This window comes from Nilaparvata lugens, chromosome 10 (genome assembly GCF_014356525.2).
Source record: "Nilaparvata lugens isolate BPH chromosome 10, ASM1435652v1, whole genome shotgun sequence".
NCBI lineage: Eukaryota > Metazoa > Arthropoda > Insecta > Hemiptera > Delphacidae > Nilaparvata > Nilaparvata lugens.
The window spans coordinates 42,069,760-42,095,752 of NC_052513.1; the positions used below are offsets into that span (position 1 = coordinate 42,069,760).

General features: G+C 33.7%; 2 protein-coding genes across 7 annotated transcripts in view; one reads left to right on the plus strand and one right to left on the minus strand.

The window, feature by feature from the left end:
* Window positions 1-6,254: 6,254 nt before the first annotated feature.
* LOC111057052 (sesquipedalian-1) lies at window positions 6,255-16,071 on the minus strand. 2 transcript variants are annotated; one of them, XR_005572326.1, is made up of 5 exons: window positions 15,580-15,949; window positions 13,444-13,632; window positions 8,873-9,146; window positions 7,442-8,162; window positions 6,255-7,233 (listed from the first exon to the last, which is right to left on the minus strand). XR_005572326.1 is itself a non-coding variant. In XM_022344479.2 (4 exons), exons 1-4 carry the CDS (start codon window positions 15,782-15,784, stop codon window positions 8,042-8,044), a joined length of 789 nt encoding a protein of 262 aa, XP_022200171.2. In that variant the 5' UTR covers window positions 15,785-16,071; the 3' UTR covers window positions 6,257-8,041. The 2 variants fall into 2 exon arrangements, 1 of the variants encoding a protein (XP_022200171.2); XM_022344479.2 differs by having other exon boundaries at window positions 6,257-8,162; window positions 15,580-16,071.
* Window positions 16,072-18,941: 2,870 nt separating this feature from the next.
* The window catches only part of LOC111057050 (apolipoprotein D), a 64,274-nt gene continuing 57,222 nt past the window's right edge, over window positions 18,942-25,993 (plus strand). Inside the window, exons 1-2 of one of the 5 annotated variants that reach the window (XM_039436895.1) lie at window positions 18,942-19,032; window positions 20,154-20,423. In XM_039436895.1, coding sequence (XP_039292829.1) covers window positions 20,277-20,423 — 147 coding nt within the window. In that variant the 5' untranslated portion in view covers window positions 18,942-19,032; window positions 20,154-20,276. Of the gene's footprint in view, window positions 19,033-20,126; window positions 20,424-25,993 lie in introns of all 5 variants that reach the window. The other 4 variants (XM_039436896.1, XM_039436898.1, XM_039436897.1 and 1 more) reach the window with 4 other exon arrangements.

The following is a 25,993-nucleotide window of genomic DNA, read 5'->3' on the forward strand; positions in this document are numbered from 1 at the left end:
CACCCCTTAAAATTGAGTTTTTTGTTAACTTCCTATTACTCATTATGATATTATAAATTATCACTCTTCAACTTTTACAATAAAAACATTAACCGAAAGCAATCTAACATCAAAGCAAAGCTTGAATCAAAGGTAACCTAACAATAGCATAAAAATCACAACTGACAAACAGCTAATTTTCGAATGTTCGGCGTTGAAAGGGAACATGTGTGTAATGACTAGTTCCCTTTCACTCCAGTACAGCAAAAATACGATATCTGTTTCTCTGTCCAACTCCAATCGATATCTGTTTCAACTCCAATCGATGTATCCCACAGTAAACAACTCATTTCAACCATAAAAAATGAAAAATTTTGACATGTTCTCTTTCTCCTCAGGCCGATTCTTATAAGAAAAAACCCGGCATCTATGTAACACAAAATCTAATGATTAGATACGTTAGCTAAAATAGTTCAATTTTCATTTGAAAATATTGAATGTAAATGTTACATTATTATATAAATTCCAATGTAAATTTGAATAAAAAAGTTTGTAGTATCTGAGATTCGGACGATAAATCCAAGCTCAAAATAAAGTATACAAATAATTAACCTTCCGGCAGTCGCGCTGTTGTAAAAAGTACAACAGTGTCAGTTTTTTTCTGCACAAAACTATTGAATGAGGCGGTGTCAGTGAATGAGTCACCCATGCATTCCAAAACTTTCCCCCATCACTCCACTGAGTTGCAGTATCAACCGAGCAATGTTTCAGTCTTTAGGTGCCATTTAGTCGCGACAGAGCATAAAATAGGAAAAGACTGTATACGGGGACTGTAAACGAACCAATAACACAGAATTGATGGCTTTGCTTGATGTACCTTATTGGTCTATGAAATGGTAATCATCCAAATGTTCATAGGCGTAAAATAATCCAAGAAGATGGAAATAGTATATTTCGCACCTAGAGCAGAAAATGAGATTTTTCCAGCTCGAAATCGGTTTTCAAGTCCGAGGCCGTAGGCCGAGGACTAGAAAAGATTGAGAGCTGGAAAAACATTTTTGCCCGTGGTGCGAACGATATTTTTCGCCACACTACAGGTATTGCTGACAAAATAAATAACGAATACAAAATAAAGAATACTCGTTAAACTATCGTACCTATCTCTTGATTTTAGTGGTAGAAGATTTGCAGTCAGGATTTCAGATTCTTTTAAAATTTCACTTGGAATACCACAGTCATCTTCAAGCATTTTTGAAAATTCGGAATGCACTAATCAACAATAAATAATTGAATAAAATTGGTTGCGAAGCGAATTAGTTTGATTCGAAACTGGAACTGAAATCATGGCGACTTCAGCTGATGATGAAAGTGGACACTCGTCCGATCTAGAGGATGACTTATTAACTACTTCCATGAGCGGCTGGAAAGAGACAACTTTCTGGCCTAGACCGGAAAAGAAACCCTTTCTGACGTCGTCTGCAAACAAGGTCTTTCAGATCTACGTAGGGACTGGAAAACAGCTGCTTTCTGTGCAGTGTGGCGAAAAAGTAATTATACAATTAATTAATATGTTTTGACAGTGAACAGAGTACATAACACTTGGAAAATTGGATGTTGTACAGAATACAACACGCGACTACCGGAAGGTTAAAAAATCTTCGAAAGCTTTACTTCCAATAACTCATTCTGGAGATCTGATATTTTGGGTAAGTCGTTTTTATAAATGAATTTATTAAATTCTCCATGAATTTATAATAAGTAAAGAATTTAGAATACAGTAAGTTAGTGTCTCAGTAAAACAAAACACACTTCAATTTCCAAATTTTTCATAATAACGTTATGCTTCTCAGTTATAATTAATGTAAATCTACAAGAGCAAAACTCTAAAGCTACACATCTCAAACAAGATAAGGCGCAAGTATTGATCTACTCTTAATAACTAATACCTTAACATACTATTTAGTCTATGCTACTTAGAATTTAATTTATAGAAAAATAGCTTTCTCAACTAACTACTTTACTGTATCACTATTCTGAATTCTATATAAACTGGATTACATAGTGATATATTTTGTTTACATAAATAATAATTTAACAGCTTCAATTCTTGTTGAATGGATTGATAAGATTAAATAAATATTCAACAATGTTTGGTTCTGTCGAATACAGAAGTTAACAATAATTCATAGATAATGACGGTATTGATTGACTAGCAGAGTTCATAATAAATATGGTGAAAATGCCAGGATTTCATATCCAATTTAATGGGGGAAATTCAATGAATAAATGCAAAATTGGATCAACAGAATCGAAGAAAATTTCAAGCTGTGGATGAGTTCGCATACATTTCAAAGTTCCCAGACCTAGACCAGTTCAGATTTATTTTTCAATTATTGAATACATATGAAAAAACAATTTGAATCATATACATGAATTTCCATTTAGAAACTTTCTATTTATCCTTCTATGTAGGCCTACTGTCAAGTCATATAATAACTGTAATAAATATGGAAAAATAAATTTTAGATATACTGTAATTCTTATAATAGCCTACTCATCTTGGAAGCCAATAAATGAATTCAAAATTTTAATAATACACAAAATAGTTACAAAAATCAATAGTTTAATTAGTGATAGTAAATAATAGAAGCTAATGAATAATAAATATGATAACGATATAATGATAATGAATAATAGCTCGAATACACTTGGTAGTTGGTATCAATAGAAATTGATGGACACAAGGATAAAATTTATTTAAAAATTTAATTTACTGCAATTATTCATCTATTTCACTATACATGACGAACTGCAAGTTAATAATTCGTTTTGAACTATTTTGTCGACAGTAAAGTTTGATATTTGAATAATCGCTATTAAAAACTAGTACTCACATGTGGAGCGCTTGAAAATGGTTTTAACAAATCCGAAAGCGCTCGAGTACTAGTTTAGAACTGTGAGTACTAGTTTAGAACTGTGAGTACTAGTTTAGAACTGTGAGTACTAGTTTAGAACTGTGAGTACTAGTTTAGAACTGTGAGTACTAGTTTAGAACTGTGAGTACTAGTTTAGAACTGTGAGTACTAGTTTAGAACTGTGAGTACTAGTTTAGAACTGTGAGTACTAGTTTTTGATAACGATTATTCAAAAATCAGACTATAGTGTCGACAAAATAGTTCAAAACGAATTACTGCAATTAGTTGATTTAATTATACGCCCCATTTCTAGTTGATATGAAAAATCCAGTTTTCAGAGATATTACTGATTCTTATAGAATTTGTTTCTTTGAGGAAGTTGACCATTATTAAAAAATTAATAAGAAGTAATTTGAAACAGTTGAAATTTATTGTCTCTTGAGAATTAACCTGTCACATATTTGCCTTCCTAGTAAATTGAGTTATTATATTATTATTAGCTGCAAATCAAAGGTTGATGAATACTTATTTCAATTACAGTCAATATTAATTTCACTTCCCTTATAATCAAGAATACACTATTTCAAGCAGTTTTTCTTAGTGATGAAGGGTTTCAGCTTGTGGAAGATGATTATTTTGTTATTTTTCAAATAACTGTATACTATATGGTCCTTGAATCATCTATTGAAAGACCGTATCATCAAAAGTTAAGCCGGGTCCACACTCAACAGGTGTTCGACATACATGTTCGGCAAACTTGTTTGTTGAGGGGCTCAGGGACAAACATTTTAAAAAGTTTGGACAATCATTGTTTGTCAAACAGAAAATTACTGTTTTTCCAATCATTTTCAGTGTTTGCTGTAAATATTTTGTTTGGTGACGCGTCCACACTGGCCACGGGCAAACATTGTTTGTCAAACATAATAAAATTTGCCCAAACTGTTTCAACAAACATGTTTGTCGAACATTTGTTCAGTGTGAACACGGCTTTAAGCTGTTATGATTAACAAACTATTTTCAAGTTTCAACAAAATACTGTGCTAATACATCTCAGTTCTGAAAGGATCAATAATAGTATGTTAGACCTACTCAAATCTATGAATGATTTTTCTGATGAATACACAGAAGAGAATAGTATCCAAATACTGTTGATAGAATGATACATTTATCTATCACACAGATTATATTAAACAATTATTTACCAATATAAAATTATTGATAAAGGCGCTAATCCATATTCATGAACGATACTGTGACTATCACCCAGTTGCACAAAAGTCTGTTGACTTCTAACCCCGATTGAATGCCACGAAAACCAATCAGAGAAGCCCTATTTTCAATAAAACTTTCTATAATTGGTTCTCCTGGAATTTATTCATCGTTAAAATTTGACAGGATTTTGTGCAACTGGGCTCTGAAGAGACAATTTATAGAAAAACTAAGGCCCGGTTGCACAAAAGTCTGTTAACTTCTAACCCCGATTGAATGCCACGAAAACCAATCAGAGAAGCCTTATTTTCAATAAAACCTTCTCTAATTGGTTCTCCTGGAATTTATTCATCGTTAAAATTTGATAGGATTTTGTGCAACTGGGCTCTAAAGAGACAATTACTAAAAAATAAGGCCCGGTCACACAAAAAGCCGATTAAATTTTAACCATGATTAATTTCACGAGAACCAATAAGGGAAGCCGTCTCTTCTAAAAGGCCTTCTCCAATTGTTTCTCCTGGATTTTAATCATGATTAACATTCAACAGGCTTTTGTGCAACTAAGCTCTAAAGAGACAATTTATAGAAAAACTAAGGCCCGGTTGCACAAAAGCCGATTAAATTTTAACCATGATTAATTTCACGAGAACCAAACAGGGAAACCGGCTCTTCTAAAACTCCTACTCTGATTGGTTCTCGTTAAATTAATCACTGTTAAAATTTAACCGGTTTTGTGCAACCGGGCCTAAGACTTGAAAACAAAGAAGGCAACACTATGAATGATGATCGAATATCATAGATGATTAATAAATAATTATCACTTCACACAAACATTATTTACAAAGAAATTACCGTTAAAAGCTGAATCTTCTGGTAGAAACATATTTTGCCTTACAGCAGCCTGGAGTTACTATAAAAATAATGTTCTATCACTGGACAAGGCAGCAGAGTAAATAATTGCATATAATACTGTGGGATTGTTGAGTAGAGGGAGGATTGCATCACGAAAAAAAGTATAATTTGAATTGAATTATTTTTGGTATATTTCATGAGTGAATTCTTTAGTGAATACAATTCTTTAATAGAGTACATTAGAGTGAGATTTCATTTAAACTGTCAGCATTCCTCATCATCATAATCATCATCATCATGATCATAATCATCATCATCATCATGATCATCAACGTTGATTCCGGACTTAATAAAATGAAAAATCCTAATAAGGAGATGGGAGTAAAATTTCTAGTGACTAACCTTGAAACCAATATTCTTTATTCTTCATTTATTCATACAATAAGTAGGCCTACATCATTAAAATGATAGGGAGAGAAAAAATAAGGTAACCTCGTGCTATTCCTCTCCCTAATTTAGATAAGGTTACACATAGTCCAGTAGTATATTTCGCACCTAGAGCAGAAAATGAGACTTTTCCGGCTCGAAATCGGTTTTCAAGTCCGAGGCCGTAGGCCAAGGACTATAATAGATTGAGAGCCGGAAAAACATTTTTGCCCGTGGTGCGAACGCTATTTTTCGCCACACACAAAAATAAACAATATATATGAGAATAGTTGTTTACTAAGCACTTCCGAAAGCAGAAGTGGAAGGTGATAGCTCTAGCAAATCTGAGTTAATCTGAATATCAGGAAATTGTCCAAGTATTTTTATTTTTTATTCTGATTTGTCTAAATAACTTAAAAGATTATGTTCAATTATGTGGGAGGTTGAGTTTATTCTTTCAAATGACAATAAGATGATATTATTATAAATGTTTTAATTATTTTTGATCAGCAGTTTTTTGATCACCTTTCTTAGTTCCATGTTAGCGGCTGGTACTCTTTCCGGCCGGAAAGGCAGGAAAGAAACCTGTTCTGACGTCAGACGAGAGTCGTCTGCAAACAATGCCTTTCAGATCTATGTAGGGACTGGAAAACAGCTGCTTTCTGTGCAGTGTGGCGAAAAATAAGTTAAGTCTTGCAGTTGTTCACTTCACAAAATGTTCAGTCTTCAAGTATTTTAACAAAGTAGATTTTTTAATTTATATGCTTTAAAACCAAACATAGAAGAAATATTTGAAATATAACTTTTGAGTTGTTCATTTATAAGAAGTGCCTTTGCTTGGTATTACAATAGCGTAAGTAGATATCCCATGGTATAGGGCGTTTATGTCGCAACTTTTACTGTTATCTCAAGCCGATTACTGTCGACTGTTGTCGATTTTTACTGTTTTGACCGGGTAAGAGTGTATGAAAGGCACACTATAAGAGACTAGCAGCAACATAAAGCTTCACGGGAAAGAACTACGTGGACTATCGGCTTGAGATAACAGTAAAAGTTGCGACATAAACGCCCTATACCATGGGATATCTACTTACGCTATTGTTTCTCTATGGTATTACGGCACAACATCCGAAAGGATCTCTCTACCAATAAAAGCCATGAGAATACGTCATAAAGCCTATGTTAAACATTATCAAGGCTTCCCATTCGAACAATACATAAAGTTTAGAGAGAATCACACTACAGCCTTACGACTCTACTCAACCCCAAATTTGACTACCGTTTACTTATTCAGGATTGAAACGCAGTATTTGTATTGAGGACTGACTATATAATTTTCTTCAATTACTTGGCATTACACGACCCATTCACACAATGTTTACTACTTACAGTTTAGATAGAATCTCACTATAGACTATTTCTTTGTAATTTTGTTTTGTCTTGTTTTGTGTGTTTTTAATAAATTGAAATAAATAAAATTGAATATGAGAAAAATTGAATATGAGAATATATGAATATAGGCTTACTTCTCTACTCAACCCCAAACTTGATTATTGTTTACTTATTCAGGATTGAAACACAGTATTTGTCAGTATTGATGATTGCTACTATAATTTCTCCAATTACTTGGCCACACATGATTAGATTTCAAAAGTTGTACACAGTATTCTCAACGGATAAGGCTCATCAGTGAAGACAGAACATAGATCTCAATCTCAAGTTGCCTGAGAGAGGAAAAAGTCCAGAAAGTATTTGATGTAACTTGAATAAAGTTGTTGTAAGTTGTACTTGCGGTTGACTTTGCTGCTGTATCCAATCACAGAAGGAAGATGGGTCGCCGTCCAGGTGTCACCTCGACAACACATGTTTAGATTTCAAGAGTTGTAAACAGTATTCTCAACAGATAAGACAGAAGATGGATCTCAATCTAAAGTTGCCTTAGAGAGGAAAAAGTCCAGAAATTATTTGATGTAAGTCGACTTGAATTAAGTTGTACTTGCGGTTGACTTTGCTGCTGTATCCAATCACAGAAGGAAGATGGGTCGCCGTCCAGGTGTCACCTCGACAACCTGTCACTCAAACAAACTATCACCTTCTAAAACTGATTTACAAGGTTAATGGGTTAGAAAAACAACCACAGCCTGTCACCGTTATAAGGATGTGAAACCTTTCCGCGAACAAAAGAGGTGATACTTTATCGTGATGGTATCGAAAACTTGTCTTGACGCAAGAGATGAAGGTGATACTTTGTCGCGAAGAATGACGACAACCTATCACCTGTAGCTAAGGAGGTGTCAAGCTGCTGAAGCAACATCTTGTGTAATGCATTGATAAATTTCTAAAGGTGCGTACAGATATACGCGCCGCGAACATGAGCAATTCACTTTTAATCAGCTGACTATATCTGTATTTTTACAGAAACGGTAAGATACAGATATAAAAAGCTTGGCATCAGCTGATTAAAAGTGAATTGCTCATGTTCGCGGCACCTTAAGAGGTGACAAATAATTGTCGCCAATGGTTGAAACACAGAAGAGAATGGATATCAGAGTGATATCTTGTTGGATTTTTACAAGGTGACAGGTTGTCGGGATGACACCTTGTCGCGATTGATGTATTACTGAGAGATGACAGGTTGTCGGGGTGACAGCTTGTCGCAATCACAGCGAAATGAGAGGCTGTTGTTTTCGTTCCAGTTCCAGTTTGTTTCTATGCCGCCATTCGTTTCGGTCAGTCAGTATGGGTCGGCCGTAAGCTGTGTGCAGTTCTTTGAATGTGACTCTGTAAAAACAATAGAATATGTAAACTTTCTGTGTAGTAGACATTGATTCAAATATATGAAAATGGTTTATTCATTGAAAATATACAAAATATAGGAGGGCAAGTATAGTACTGAAGAAGGCATTACTCCCAAATATACAATACTAAATAAATAAATGTTTATTTCCCCCAAAAAACTAAAACTACTACAGTTAACACAGATAATATTAGACATTTTACAATATTACATACATTAATTGGTTTCAGAAATTTCCTATAATGTGTCTTCTGCATGTTTGGTGGTTGCATACTGAACAAGATTGTACATAGGAGTTAGATAGAAGCTGGTATCGTGAGGTCCACGTTATAATGGCAGTGGACAAAGATACGAGAACAACGTTGCCGATCCTCTGTCTTGTCAATGCGTTCTATAGACGGTAGTTCATACAGGTTTATTAATGTAATATTAACTGTTCAATCTCGTTTAAAATAATCAAATTTATTTTATTAAGCAAGAAATTATATTTTTCAATGATTTCATAATGAATGATTAAATATTTTGTTAATAAATTACATTTCAACATCGTTAAAAACGATCTGGCAACCGAGCAAAGCGAGAAAGAGATAGCGCTATCCGCTTTGTTGAATGATAGACAAGGATAGCAATACAACTGCTAATTAAACACTGCCGTTATAACGTGGACCTCACTGTAGATACAACGAATACTCACTTGTGTCTTGACGTCGAGTTCTCAATAGCCCTAGATGCGACATCAGGACGGGGAGGGGCCGACCTGACACTGTGTGACCGATTATGGTTGGAAGACTGCGTCAAGGTGGGATGCGCCGGCCGGTTGAACGGGTTGTGACTGGAGGAATGTGTCAAGTTGGGATGTGCCGGCCGGTTGAACGGGTTGTGTCGCGTTCTGGGAGGCGGTTGAGGCGAGGTGGTGCCATCGATCTTCGGGTCACTAGCACCGGTGCGCGCTGGTGCCGGAACGTTCTCTATAAAAACGAGATTTTCATGAATTATAAAAAGTTAATACAGTGCCTTCAGTGGTCAATACCAAGGTCTATAAATACAGGACATGACACAATCCCGTGATGCATTGCAGAATCGCCATTTTATGGGGTTGTAGTTCACCAATTTTCAAATTTATCAGCTGTTATCATTATAGATTGAACAATATGATAAGTTATTTTGTTATATTGTTCAAGGAATATTGCTTGGCTTTGAATTGTAAAATAAATTCTTCCCACAGAATAATAATATTTAGATTCCAACTAGGAACTGAATTGTTGATTTTTAGATTGGGCACTTCAAACTCTTTTTGAGGTTTGCCTTTTGTTCCAATGCCTTATGAATCATAACAAGTTACAAGAATAAGAACAATTTTAAATAATAAAAAAATGAATTATTGAAATTTCATTATTAAATAATCAAAAACCTGAATTTACATATTATCTGAACCAGAATATTGTTTTTAAAAAGCATAATTCATGATTTTGTTATGAGCAGATTGGAATATTTCAAATGTACCGCCATGAAGACCCCACATAATGGCTGCTCCATAAGGAACACGAGTGTCATGACCTGTATTTATAGACCTTGGTCAATACACTACCTTGAAAGGTCAATACAGTACCTTCAAAGGTCAATACAGTACCTTCAAAGGTTAATACAATACTTTCAAAGGTTAATACAGTACCTTCAAAGATGGTCAAATACGTTTATAATACGTTTATAAATATGTTTATAATATACCGGGTGATTACAAATGAAATAGACAACTTCAATAGCCTGTACAAAATTAAACTGGTGTATTTCAACATAGTAAGTGATATAGGTTTGTAGGGAATTTCTTAAAGTTTATGTTGGTAGAACTGTTGCTGGCTATTGTTGGCTGCTCCGTGTTACAACAGCCAGTTTAGTTTAGCAATATGGCCGCTACTCAAGTGGAGAAAGCTTATTGTGTTCTTGAATTAGCTGAAACAAACTCTGTTACTGTTGTGCAGCGTCATTTCAGAACAAAATACGGTAAACCACCACCAACAAGGCAATCAATTTATGACTGGTATGAACGTTTTGAAAGCAGTGGATGTGTGTGTAAGAAGAAGAGTACTGGAAGACCTTCAGTTACAGAAGAAAAAATTGATAGTGTTCGTGATGTTTTTGTACGAAGTCCAGGAAAATCGACTGGATCAGCGAGTTTAGAATTGCAAATTCCTCAACCTACTGTGTGGAAGATTCTGCGGAAACGTTTGAAAATGACACCTTATAAATTGCAGTTAGTACAAAGTTTAAATGACAATGATAAAGTTGTACGTAAAAATTTTTGTCAAGAGATGCAACATTGTCTTGAAAATGACGACACATTGTTTAATCGCCTAATTTCAGTGATGAATGCACTTTTCACATTAGTGGAAAGGTTAACAGACATAATGTACGAGTATGGGGAACAGAAAACCCAAGAGAGACTGTACAGCATATACGCGATTCTCCTAAAGTGAACGTGTTTTGCGCTTTATCTTGTGAAAAGGTTTACGGGCCTGTCTTCTTCCAAGAACCATCAGTAACCGGAAGAATTTATCTGGACATCTTAACCGAATGGTTAATGCCTCAACTCCATGAAGATAGTTGTAACTTCATTTTTTTACAAGATGGAGCTCCGCCTCACTGGTACTCAGACGTCAGAGGGTATCTGGATGAACATCTTCCTAGACGATGGATCGGCCGTGCAAGTGAGGAAAACGTTGTGTTTCAGCCGTGGCCACCTCGTAGTCCGGACCTAACGCCCTGCGACTTTTTCTTGTGGGGATATGTAAAAGACAGAGTTTTCGTACCACCGCTTCCTGTTGATATCGATGATCTTGAACAACGAATCACAAATGCTCTTGCTACAGTTAACCTTGAGATGCTTAGTCGTGTGTGGTCAGAATTTGACTACCGTGTTGATATCTGTCGTGTTGCAAATGGTGCACACATTGAACAACTGTAAATTTTCAATAAAAACTTCAAGAATTCTTCTATGTAATCATGTAAGTAATGATCTAAACTTTTAAATAATAAATTCTCTACAAGCTATTCAAACTGTCTATTTCATTTGTAATCACCCGGTATTATTATTCGTTCATATTATTATATACAATATATATTGTTGAACTTCAACCACAGCTGTTAAGCTATTGAAGTTTTTTCTTTTTTCCATCATGATACTGTTTTCCCTAATAATTGCATTGTAAAAACATTTGTAAAACATGTTGTGAATAAAATTTCAGTTTAAAAAAATTTAGTGTCTCTATAGTGAATCATATAGTGAGATTCATGTTATCAAGTCAGCATTTATTTATTTATTTATTTTTTTATTCCTTGAAAAAGCATTACAATAATTCACAATTTAGAAATATAACAATAAAATGAATCAATAGGAAATACAAATAAACATAAGGAACTACTTCCCCAAAAGAGCAAGCTCGAGCTTTATTTAATTAGCAGGTGAACTTTTGTGAAGTGAACAACAAGACAACCTATTTTGGACTATGGTGGTAAAATTCCTATTCCTTATTTAAATTTGGGAGAGGAATAACACAAGGTTACCTTATTTTTTCTCTCCCTAATAATTTGATGATGTACTCATTGTATTAATCAATAAAGAATAAATGAATAACCGTGTTTTGCTATCTTAATATGTCATTGGACAATGCAGACAGCTCTATTCTTTTCTCTTCCTCGCCACCATTGCCAAATCGATTGTAGGCTATGTAAACTACAGCAAAGAGCATAGGCTTACAACAATAAAATAAGAATAGATAATCCTGTATGTTTTCTCCATTTACCCAAGTAGGTACCTACCCATGTTTTGCAGGGTAGGTACCCATGTAAGAATAGATAAACATGTATGTTTTCTCCATTTACCCAAGTAGGTACCTACCATGTTTTGCAGGAAGGTTAACAATCTCTATGGTTCAACAATGTAACAAATGTTGCCTACATGAAATTTCATAATTTATTGATATATAATTATTTTCAGTAGCACGATCTGCTCAATAGAATCCTGATCATGAATAAATAAGGCCATTTTCAGTTTTATACTCAACAAACAATTCTTATTCATTATGAAGAATGTGTTTTTATTTATTCTTACAATGAGTAGGCCTATCTCACATCATTCAAACGGTTTTGAAGAAACTATGATTTTGATCAACCTAATCATTTTTAATTGACGTGAACTAAACTTGAAATCACACGCTATCAGATCTGAAGAGACAGTACCTAATAACCATAGGGAAGAGACAACATAAGAAGATATCACAAGGTATAGGGCGTTCATGTACTAAATTTACTTATTTGATAGTTCAGAATTACACAACTTACAGAAAAGTACCACAGGCTTATAAGCCCAAAACGGTTCCAATTCTAATTTATACAACAGTCCAAATTTAGCTAGGTTATGTGTCACTTAACATTCTTCAATTTCACTAAACTATTCTAAATTTCACAGTCAACCCAAACCGATGGTCCTAGGAGTAAGTTGCTCTTAATGAAAACATTTTCATGTGATGCTGGTAGTGTCTCTTACTGTGCCTCTCTTGGACTCTCATCAGACAAAAACAGTTATAATAGGCAGTAGTGGACAGTAATCGACTTGAGTTAACGAAAATCAACTTGAAATTTGAAACATAAACGACCTATACCAAAGGATATATCAGATATATCCTATGATATAAGAGAAATATAAAAGAGATTGATTGATTATTTGCCTTTATTGGGGCGGAGTTAGGACTCCAGGTTCTCTCTGCCACACAACCCTGAATCCCTAGAGATTGATTGATTTATTGATTGGCTGCTTTCATTAAAAACCTAGAAGGGCGAATTTAGGGCGCAGCCGGCCCTCTCTTACACTTAACCCTTAGAGATTGATTGATTGAGTACTTTATTTAAGTGGGTTACAATAATACTGGCTTATACACTTATACAATAGCTTACAATACAGCAAAGTTTTAGATGAATTTACATAACATAAACTAAGAAAATAATTATTGAACTGTACAATGATATGAAAAAATTTGGAATAATTATACAAGATAATATGTAATGCATCTACATAAATTGGCGGAGCTTTGGACATATCAATGTCTATTCTTTGGAAAGAATTTTAAAAATATCATTCCCAGTAACTCTCTACCAAAATATACCCCTCTTATTATACATTTTCTCCATGATATAGCTGAGTCTCCTGAAGATTTAGCTCGTAAGTAGTAATTAATTAATCGCATTTCTTGGTAATCAACAGAAACTAACCTTCCATCTCATCAAGCTGCCTCTGAAGCTCAGCGACTATCAACTTCATATAATCATAGCTTGCACAAGCTAGGGCTTTCATCCACTGTTCCATAGACTCCTGGGAGTCCGCTCCCAAAACGTAACTCCTGTTTCCAGGCCCATGGAATACAATCTTGAAACAGAACTGTTCTTCATCTTCCGCCAATTCTGAAGAAGAAATCAATTTATAATACTATGAGAAAAACGTTTTTATACTTGAATCTTGTTTTTTTTTTATTATAGTGAGGGTCACGTTATAGTTGCAGTGGAGAAAGATAGGAGAATAACGATGTCGATCCTCGGTCTAGTCAATCAATGCCTTCTATAGACGGTAGCTGATACAGGTTTATTGATGTAATATTAACTGTTCATTCTCGTTTAAAATAATCAAATATAAGCGAAAAATTATATTTTTGAACAATATATTTACATAATTAAGAAGAACTATTTTGTTACTTAATTATTAATTCTAGTACATTGTTGAAAGACGATCTGGCAACAGAGCAAATCGAGAAAGAGATAGCGTTATCCGCTTTGTTGAATGATAGACACGAATAGCAATATCATTGTTTATCAAACACTGCCGTTATAACGTGGACCTCACTATACCCTCTATAGAGGATAGCTGATACAGGTATATGTGATGTAATATCAACTGTTCATTCTTGTTCAAGATATTCAATTATATTTTTATTCATGAAGAAAATATATTTTTCAGTAATTTAATCATAGATTTACCTGATTGAAATGATATATTTTGTTGATTAATTGATAGCCCAGACTGCAAAGTGACCAGTGCTGAATGAAGGTCAGCAAACCTCGCATACACACATTGGCCGACATTGGGCCAATGCAGCATCTACATATTGGCCCAATGTCGGCCAGCGCCAATGTGTGGATGGGTGGTTTGCCAACGCTGGCCTGTGTTGGCCATCGCCCCGATTATTTCCGAGCTTAGGCCAGCCTAGCGTTGACCAATGGAGGCCAGCGCTGGCAAACCACCCTTCCACACTAGTCAACCAATGCGTGCTGTTCAGTGGTCTGCTCTCGTACTCTGTGTAATTGAGTTGATTTTCTGTGCATTTTTACAATTGTAATTGCGTTACTTTGTTATTGTATTTATGATTCTTATTGTGTTCCTTCTAGTCAACATTTTCAACTACCATTTTGAATGCGGCGCTCTATGTAGCAAGCACATGCCAACGTTGGGTACAGCTGGCCTTGATTGAGCACGCAGTTTGAATGGCAAGATCAATTCGGCTAAGCTTACCAGGCTGGGCCAATATGTGGACTAGGAACAACATGTACCTCTAGTGAGGTCCACGTTATAATGGCAGTGGATAAAGATAGGAGAATAGCGATTCCGATTCTCTGCATTAACTAATTATATTCCTTTACTGTCATAAACATAATTGGTATCGTTGTGGACCTAGAAAAGGATAGTACCACCGGCTTTGTCGAATGATAGACATCGATAGCAAAACCAAAGTTGATCAAATACTGTCATTATAACGTGGACCTCACTATAAATACTGCATAGGCCTAACTTTATTGAATTGTTTCAGATTGACTTCTACATTGATTGCAGGTTTGATGAATAGTGAGATCGGACTCCCCTAATTGTTTTAATGAATAAAACTGCAATATTGGTGATAATTTTTGTGACCAAAATAACATACTGAATCTATTGCAACAAGAATTTGATCACAGGTATGGGGGCTCTCAGTCTCGACTTTAGCCTTTCCTTGTTCCAAAGGTGTATTGTAATAACTGAGCAAGGGTTTTCAAGTAAGTTAATGAATTTACAAATTTTGAACCATAAATATTTTGTTGTATATTCACAAAATACTTGAAAAGATAATGATTGAGGACTGTAGCTAAACTTAATATCATAACCTAAAAATACAAACAAACCGTGCACTTCAAGGAAGTTGATTTTGTTTGAATTGAGTGACCACTTCTATAAAGAAAAATTAAACTGAATATCACTCTGACTTATATATTGGGCTGTAATAAGTTTATTTCATTGATTCAGTCAATTACTTTACAAACAAAGAACATTACAGCTACCTTACACTACAACTTGAAAACTAAATCATCAAATGTACAACTTACCTATAGTACAGCCTTCCAATATGACAACACCAACAGGTTCTTTATCATACCGTTTTTCGAAATAGAATAACAAATTTCCTTTTAGGATAAACCATCTTTTTTGAAACGTTTTATTGACATCTCCCCGTTTGACAAGCCATCCTTCTCGATCCACTGGAGTCGCAGAAACTGCGTATGCTGCCAAATTTTTCTCGTTTATCTTCATTTACGGATATATTTAGTCAAAAAGTGCAAAGTTTCGCTCAAAATAAATGGATAGCTGAATGAGAAGATAAAAAGAAAGGAGATATTTTCAAGCGCAACACATCTAGAACGATAAAAAAATATTTGAGGTTATATTGAACATGAACATCTGTGATCTGTGTGTAAGGTGTGATGCAAAACAGTTGAGATGAAATAGATGATTACGATTGGTTGATTTTGTATGACGTAATGCTAAACTGAGATCTCGACCAATTAGAAAAGAGAAATAGTGAGGCAGTATTCAAGGAGGGATAATTGAAATGAATTTTCACGCTTCAGAGTTCTATCTCTTGTATTTTCTAAACACATTGGTTAAATTAGATAATTTGAAATCAATTAATGTAATTTATAAAGATGAAAAAAGCTAGAAAAAAAGATTAGCCTACAACCTGCATAATAAAATCTCTTCAGATGTAAACTGTCTTTCTTTGTGAGAAAATAATATTGTCCAATAATGTAGGTACGGTACGGTAATATATATGTGTACAATAATTCAGTAGATTTTATGGAATATCCCAATTTATTACTATAATATGGCAATAAACATCGACTGAATGATATTGTGTTTGCACCATTATGTTCTAAAACGGTCAAAATTATTATTTGACAGTCAAATCTTATGTAAAACTTGTTTTGGAGTCGAATGCAACCGATTTCAATATCATTACTTTTATGTTTATCGAGATATTTCAGAAAATGTGCGCCACACAGTACACTATTTCATAGAACATCTCAGTAAAATAGTAATAGTAATGGCTCAATAGCCATTGAAGAATTACATACTATGTACATATGTAGAGCAGCATTGTAGCCTACTGCATTAGTGATGTAATACACTCTCCATATCACACTAGCGTTAAGCTTGATTCTCACATCATTATCAGTGTATCAGTGAAGTATGCAGTACAGTGAGAATATTATTGTAATGAAATCTAATAAGACTATTAATAGAATTACCCATACTGTAAAATGAACTATTCTATTAAAATAAATTTGAAAAATGAATGGAATTGGAAAGAATGAACTAAAATGAATATATCCATACTCGCTCGGTCGGGCTAAATTGGAATAGGTTAGTTCATTTATAACTCATGGTATATTGTATCTTTTCTGTTTAGGGCTACTATAAATAGAAATACAGATCCCAGTACCCTCTTTGAATTATTTTATCACAATAATAATGAGATAGTGAGATTTGTATTTCTATTTACATTGTAATATTATATATTTTTATCGTACCATACACCTAGAGTGATACTGATATGCAGGTGAAAAGTAGGTTTTTGATTCTTTTTTTATGTAGGAATCCAGCTTCATTCATTAGCTAAAGGCTGAATCTATGAGAAATGAAATGTGTATGGGTGGAAAGAAAGATCATTAACATTTTATTGATTCATATTTGATTACTTTATTGAATTGAAAAATTGAAGTAATTGTTATTTCAAGTGCTTTCAATAAAGTAACATTCAATTCCAAGTATGTAAAATTGGTAATTAATAATAATTGTAATACATTAGAGAATTCATAATAAGTTGATTGAGTATAAAAAATTTTCTACTCAGGAAACAGTTAATATCATGAGCAACGACAAACAAATTCACATGCTGTGAATTAGGTCGTTTATTTTTCTATCAATAATATCAACTATGAACTACTATAATACTGGATACTCATTTTAAAGTTTTTTTAGAACATTCATGAACTCATCCTTCGCTTTTTTGTAGCAGCTCACTGCTCTCTGTAACTTTCAAAGTAATAACATTTCTAAGAGGAATAAAGAATTACAGTTTGAGATGTATCTAATTCATTCAATTGGAAGTTTGTTCCAGTAGATTTTAATAAGTGACAAGCCTTGTATGAATCTACAAACTAGAAAGCATGCTTTCAGTATTGATTTCTACCCCTTCAATAATGTTCCTACCATAATAGATTATGAACGAGTATGTGGGCCCTGTTACAATATATTTACTCACTCAATCATTACGAATTGAATAAATATGATAACTTCTTGATCTGGTTCAAACTACGGTAGCCTGTATAATCATGTAATATGTTGAAAATTATTTCAGTCAAGGTCTATAGATAGAGGATGACACCAATGTTGATTCTGGAGTGAGACACAAAATAATATCTATTCCATATATATCATTATAACACAATATATTACACAATAAATACAATAGTATTCTACTGAACTATATCATTACTAACTAGTAGTTCTGTGAACAGTAGACCTCACGCAGTATTCTCATCCACAAGTACCAGATAGAAACTATAGACCTTGAGGAAATACAGCTATAGACTGGCTTCTTCACACATCTGTGTAATCACTTGTCAGCTGATTTATGATGAATAATTCTAGAGTCTGTTTTTCACTCTAATATTGGCGTATGAAGGAGGCTCCTTTTTCCTTTTATATTATCCTTGAAATGCCAAATTTCCAAAAACCTTGTATATACGTCGACGCGCAATTAAGAAAGGAACATACCTGTCGAATTTCATGAAAATCTATTACCGCGTTTCGCCGCAAATGCGCAACATATAAACATTCAAACATTTAAACATCAAGAGAAATGCCAAACCGTCGACTTGAATCTTAGACCTCACTTCGCTCGGTCAATAAAACGTTACGGTAGCTGTTCATCATCAACTTAGGTAAATAGCAAGTAAACAAACTTTCCAAAAAGCAGCAAAATGACGGCGTGTCGAGACCTCTTTCTATGGACCTTGATTTCAATTAACTGAGATTAGTTGGATTATTTTCCTGGCCTTCTGTTAGATTCATCGAAAATTGCAAAAAAACTGAATGAGGGACCGAAATTTCAACGTTTTGAGGGACTCTTGGAGTCTGGACGGTTCAGAAGGTCAAGGTATTCAATTTTTGTTGAATAATTTCCCTGAAACATTTATAATTTTTTATTATTTCTCAAATTTCACAAGGACTACACACTACAGAGGCGACGTCTGAAGACGGTCCTTATCAGTTATCACTGGTGGGAAACCAGTCACCGTCCAACTACCAACATTCCCCACAAATTTCCCCATCCAGTTAGAAAGGTAAATTTCTTCCAGAACTGTTGGTAACACTGTCTCCTTTAATCATTTCATTTGAAGTGGCGCGGACATCTAGCATTCTTCCGTTCAGTGATCATTGAATCTTCATGAGTGAAGTGTGTAGACGGAATTCTAGTGGTGAATTGTATGTTTAAGGTACCGGTCTAGTCTCTATAGTGAAGTCCACGTTATAAAGACAGTTTTTTTTATTAATATTGGTGTTGATATTCTTGTCTATCATTCGACAAAACAGATAGGGTTATCCTTTTCTAGCTCTACTATGTTGCCAGATCGTTTTTTACTAATGTAGAATCATAATTCATTCCTCAATAAAATCAATCATAGAAATTCATTATCCAATCATTGAAAAATATTGACGAGATGTTTTTCAACAATGTAGAAGATAATTTTATTAGTAGAAGATAATTGTTTGTTAAAGGTACCGGTTTAGTCTCTATAGTGAAGTTCACGTTATAATGACAGTATTTGATTAACATTGGTGTTGCTATCCCTGTCTATCATTCGACAAAGCAGATAGCGTTATTCTTCTCTAGTTCCGCAACTTGCCAGATCGTTTTTTAACAATGTAGAATCATAATTCCTTAATAAAATATTCAATATCAATCATAGAAATTCATTATTTAATCATTGAAAAATATATTTTCTTGACGTGATGCTTTTCAACAATGTAGAAGATAAATTGATTAACAGAATATTCAATCTCAATTATGAAAATCCATAATTCGATCATTGAAAAATATTTTTTCCTGGCAAATAAATTATAATTGATTATTTTAAACAAGAATGAACAGTTAGTATCACATCAGATATACTGGTATCAGCTTTCCTCCATAGAAGACAGAGGCAAGGTAGAGAGAATCAGTGACGCTCTTTATTTATTAATTTCAACAAATACAAAAACACATCTTAATCATAACCTGGTTGGAAATTGAAAAACAGGCTTATATAGCTCTTATATTACTATCCCATTTCCAGATTGAAAATTAGGTTTTGTTTCGTCAGCACTTCAATCACAATATTCTTTTGGTTCTAAAATAATTATAAAAAGTTTTGAATTTAGAATGGAAACCAATTCAAACACTCCACTGTAGTAATGAGTTGAATGTTCTCCTATCTTTTCCACTTCCATTATACTTAGGGTTAAATGTTCCTCTATCTTTCTCCACTGCCATTATAACGTGTTCCTCACTATAGACCAATTCAGTGTAATGAAACGGAAGGTATTTTAGTGTAAAAACAGTGTGGTATTTTGATAGATAGTGACCAGGTAGGGAGTGTATAGTATTCTGATAGATTTCAACCGAGTGAACAGTGTTTATTATTCTTATAGATTGTGACGTGTAGACAGTGGCTTGTATTCTAATAGATTGTCACCAAAAATGTATTCAATATCCAGCAGTGCTACGAGGTTACTGAGCGTTCTAATTCTATTGTGCATATTTTTTGTGTCCAACACACAATGTCAAAGACCTGGATTTGGAAAGTGTCCCGAATATACGCCTGTCAAGAACTTCGATTCAGCAAAGGTATTTTTCAGTATTTTTTCAGCTTTTGAAATTCCTACATGTCTTTTTCTATTTATTAACTAGACTGTCATTTTTTTCTAATGGTGGGTCCATGTTGTAATGGCAGTATCATCTCAACTTGATACACAACACCATAATTTGATACAAAACTTCCAAACTTTGAATGAATTCTACAAAATACGGGATATCTTCTTATGCTATCTTTTCTCTATGATATAGTACTCTTCAAGGCTGGGCAAACGCTAAAAATAAACTTTCTACTGGTGATATTTTTCAACGTTTTTCGATTTCTATATCATCAAGCTATCAAAATGAAAAAGTTTTCTCAGGAAAACATAATTTTTTCGATCATTACTTTTTGAGATATGAGCGCCTAAATTTCAAATCTTTGGGACAGAACATTTCAAATTCAGTAAGTAATAAATCCATGAGATTTAGTGGATAAATTTTCCATGGTATTAATGATTGAATGAAACAAAAATTTCCTGAAAATATCAATATTTGATAAAGTTTTTCAATTTACCAAAAATAACTTCTTTTGAGTTATTTTTGGTCATTTTTAGTAAATTGAATAACATTCTCAAAAATTAATATTTTCGAAACATTTTCATTCTATTAAATCAACAATACTATGAAGAAATTATCCTCTGAATCTCATGGATTCATCTCTTACCGAATTTGAAATGTTCTGTCCAAAAAATTTGAAATTTAGGCGCTCATATCTCAAAAAGTAATGATCGAAAAAAATGTTTTCCTGAGAAAACTTTTTCATTTTGATAGCTTGATGATATAGAAATCGAAAAACGTTGAAAAATATCACCAGTAGAAAGTTTGTGTTTAGCCTTTGCACAGCCTTAACATTATTATCCTTTCATATATTGTTATATATTGGTTATCCCCACATATTGTTATCCTTGTCTATCATCCTTGTATCATCTTTTTATAATCTTCGTATCATCTTTGTATCATCTTCCTATAATAGTGAGGTCCACGTTATAATGGCAGTATTTGATTAACATTGGTGTTGCTATACTTGTCTATCATTCGACAGATCAGATAGCACTATCCTTTTCTAGCTCTGTAACGTTGCCAGATCGTTTAAACAATGTAGACTATAATGAACAAATTATTATCCAATTACAAAAATGTATTATTAAATCAATGATAAATATAATTTCTCGATGAGTGAAATATAATTCATTATTTTTAACAAGAATGAACAGTTAATATTACATCAGATATGCCGGTATCAGCTATCTTTCATGGAAGGCAGAAAATCTGCAACGCTGTTTTCCTATCTAGTTTGTCTACTGCCATTTTAACGTGGACATCACTATACAGCTTTGGCTTTTGAAATTATTCCTTATATTTGTTGTCTAGTCTATTTTTTTCCACAGCATCTGATTTTGTAATTGAGTCATGTTTGCTCCTATTTGATAAAAACTGAGTTATTTTCCTGTTGATATTCTTATCAAACAAAAATTGTAATTGAATGTTGTCAATCACCCTGAAGACGTCTGTTACTACGGATATTGACAACAGGGTGAACAGCTAGAAGGGAATTCGATGACATTATGTTGAACCGGTTAACGACCGGTGTTATGCTTTCTGAGAAGCATCTGCGATGAGCAGCTAATGAAAACATTGTATTATGCTCTCATACACTCTCAATTACAGTATGGTTTGGTATGTTGGGGTGGAACTTTTAAAACTATTATTAATAGGTTAAGAATAACCCAGAATCATTATATAGGATAGAAATATGTTTTTAGTGTTACAAAAGTTCTTTTGGAATTATAGCCCATATTAGATTGTTCAAGCTCTCACACACATTTTGAGTTTTCCCTGACAAACACTTCTCCAGCAAACAGCTTTCAGTAAGACTTTTGAAAATTGGTTTAATTTCATCCATAATTATTTTCTGCAGGTGGAAATGCTTACTATGATCATATTCTTTCTCAGTGGCTACTGCTTCCTTATACTTGCACCATGAATCATCACACAGTTGGTGAAGGGGTTCATCATGCTAGAGCGAACATGAAATAGCTTGCTACATCTGTTCACTAAAACATTTATAAAACATCGCCTATTGCTTGTAGCGATCTGATTCAAGTGGCATTGGAAAGAGGGAATTTCAAACTACAATATTAGACAAAAAACCGAAAATGACCACATTTTTCAATTTTTCTTCCTTCAGTCCCCTTAACTTGACTAATATGTTGTCATAATACAGTAGTGTTTTACGTCACTTCCTTAGTGAATTTGAATTTCGCTCCTTCAGTCGGGGACGTAATGTCGGCTGCTAGTGAGAGCGAATGACGTCACTCGTGATGATGTCACGGACGTTCACTTTGTTACGTTCAATCTGTGAGTAGCTAAACACATTCTGACCGCTGGGCGTAATCGGCAGATTCCCACTTCATAAGCCTTTCATATATGTAGGGTTGCCACCCGTACTAAATAATAAAGTATTGTACTTTATTTGGAGGTCTTGTACTTTATACTTTGTAAGCAAGATAAAGTACGCAAAAATAGTTTATTTTGCTCAATAAAGTTCTATATAATAAAGTACGAGGAAATCAAAACATTTTAGGTTAGTAAAGAGGCGGAGACTGTCAGATTTTAACTAAATATTGGCTAAATTTTTTCAGTGCATGTGATGCTGATTAGTTCAAAAATTTGTATAAAGTGGTTTCATATTTACCCTCTATCCCTGCCTCTTCAGCATTAGTGGAAATGGTTTTTTCGGTGATGAATAATGAGTGGAGATATGAGAGTAGCAATAAAGCATATTTGAATCTCATAAGAAATAATGAACTAGTAGCTCTGTCAACAGTAGACCTCACGCAGTAATCTCATCCACAAGTACCTGATTGAAACTATAGAGTTCATGGAAATACAGCAATAGACTGGCTTCTCCACACATCTGTGTAATCACTTGTCAGCTGATTTATGATGAATAATTCTATAGTCTGATTTTTACTCTAATATTGGCGTATAAAGGAGGCTCCTTTTCCCTTTTTATTATCCTTGAAATGCAAAATTTCCAAAAACCTTGTATATACGTCGACGCGCAATTAAAAAAGGAACATACCTGTCAAATTACATAAAAATCTATTACCGCGTTTCGCCGTAAATGCACAACATATAAACATTTAAACATTCAAGCATTCAAATATTCAAACATTAAGAGAAATGCCAAACCGTCGACTTGAATCTTAGACCTCACTTTGCTCCGCCAATTAATGATTTATCTCAATCTGAATGTTGATTGCAAAGATGCTTTGCAACTCTTCACCAGTAACAATTATTTATTGATGAAGGCCAAAAGCAATAAGAAATATATTTTCAAGAATAACTAATTGATTTTTTATTAAATTTAAAATTCATTATTAAACTCATTTTGTATTCCATTATATTCATGTATTGTATTTTGAATATCTATTCAAAATTACTTTATTTGCATGGGCTACTTATAACAGTTATTAAGAACATAAAGCACCCTTTATTTATTTTTTCCAGGGTCACATTCAAGCTCTAAAATCGAAAAAATAATAGTCAATAATCAGCCTTGTGGAGCGCTTGATAAAAGAAAACCATAAATATATTGATATGAAGATTTTAATCGTTGGAAGCAAAAGCAGTAAATTAAATTAATGTAAAAGAAGATTTCATATCTACACTGCAGACAAAATTAAATCTGTAATAAACTAATAAATATCATTCAATTCGATTTAGATAATCCCATTTTTGATAAAATTTTGCAAACCAAGAAATAGGACATAATATGGAGGATAGTCTTATATGTACATAAATTAATCAATCCTTTTTATTCATTTCTCTTTTGAACTTGAAAATGGCTAAAATAAGCTGAAACCGGTCGTTCTTTTAAATATTTCACATAAATAAAGGGTGCTTCATGTTTTTAATGAATCATTTAAAATTGTATTTTGAGAAGTACATATCTTTGGCCAGAGTGCAATTTTTTGCATTAAATTTCTTTATCTTGTGTACCTCAAATTATTTTGCAATAGCCTAGAGTTGATTAAATTGTTGAAGAGTAACAATATTATGCATTTTCAAGGAGTATAACTTACATTTTGAATTTAGAAGACCAACTCCAAAACTTTTTGGATTAAATAAAATAAATTATGTTTTTTTCATGATACCATATTAAACTACACTTCTGTATGAGCGTGTGCTTTGTAACAAATGAAATTAATTTATCTTTTTAATGATTTATGATTATTTTCGTCATACCAGTATGTAATCAATAACTTTCCAAGCTATTATGTTCTTATTTGGATAAATTGAATTATTCTATCAATAATTATAATGGATTCTAATAGTAATCAGTGATATTCATGTCAATAATGTGTATTCTTGTGAGTAAGTTATACCAGAATGCCACAGAATGCTGACTTTTTGAATATACAGGTAAAAATGACATGTACTTTAAACCTAATGTACTATATTTTTTAGGCCTGTGATTACCAATGTACTTTATTTTTCTTAAAAAAAGGTGGCAACCCTACATATATGGCTCAACTCACACTTACGCGACTCAAGTCGAGAATGTGATTCCAAATGGTGACTCTAGTCGCGACTCAAGTCGAGAATGTGATTCCAAATGGTGACTCTAGTCGCGACTCAAGTCGAGAATGTGATTCCAAATGGTGACTCTAGTCGCGACTCAAGTCGAGAATGTGATTCCAAATGGTGACTCTAGTCGCGACTCAAGTCGAGAATGTGATTCCAAATGGTGACTCACAGACCAGTCAATTCTAGTCTCCGCGACATCACCATTTGAAAATACATGCTCCGTCGAGAAGATACGTGAGTCGCGTAAGTGTGAGGTGATTTATACTTCATTGACTTCAAATGAATCATGGTTGTAGTGTAAATTATACACCTAACATCATGATTCTCCAAAAAATGTGATATTTCAGCTTCAACTTGAACATATAGAATACTATGTAGACCAGTAAACTATTGGACGGTAAATAATATTATTTAGTACTGATAAGGTCAAAGAGTCAAGCGAACAAACTCTTGCGAGAGCTAGCAAGGAAAACATCAATTAATCGAGACAAATTACATCCCAGCTGAATTCTAACTGCTTTAGAACATCGAATGCGTCTCAGAGAATGTGCTTGTCAAAGAAAATTGCCAAAATAATATGATAATATAATTGAAAACCCCATTTAAAACTTGCCTTTACGGAAAATTGTGTAGGAAAAAGCTTAATGTAGTTGTTGGTTTACTCGCTAGAATGCGTTGTATGGGGTTTCGAGGGGGTGGTCTCCCCCAAACATCCCCATGATGAACCCTTCCGCAAGAGTGAGATGCACCCTTCCAATTGAAAGCTCATTCAAATTTCTATTATACATCGTTACGAAGTGAGACTTCAGTTTAGAACTCAAATTATTGATGATAATAATTACTCTTGAATATTTTATAATGTTTTGGTTCATTTTCTAACTGGCCGGTAACTCGTGATCTCCATGTGTCTAATTGGAAATTTGACAAACTGAAAACTTCATATGCTGAAATCTTGAAGAAAAATAGGT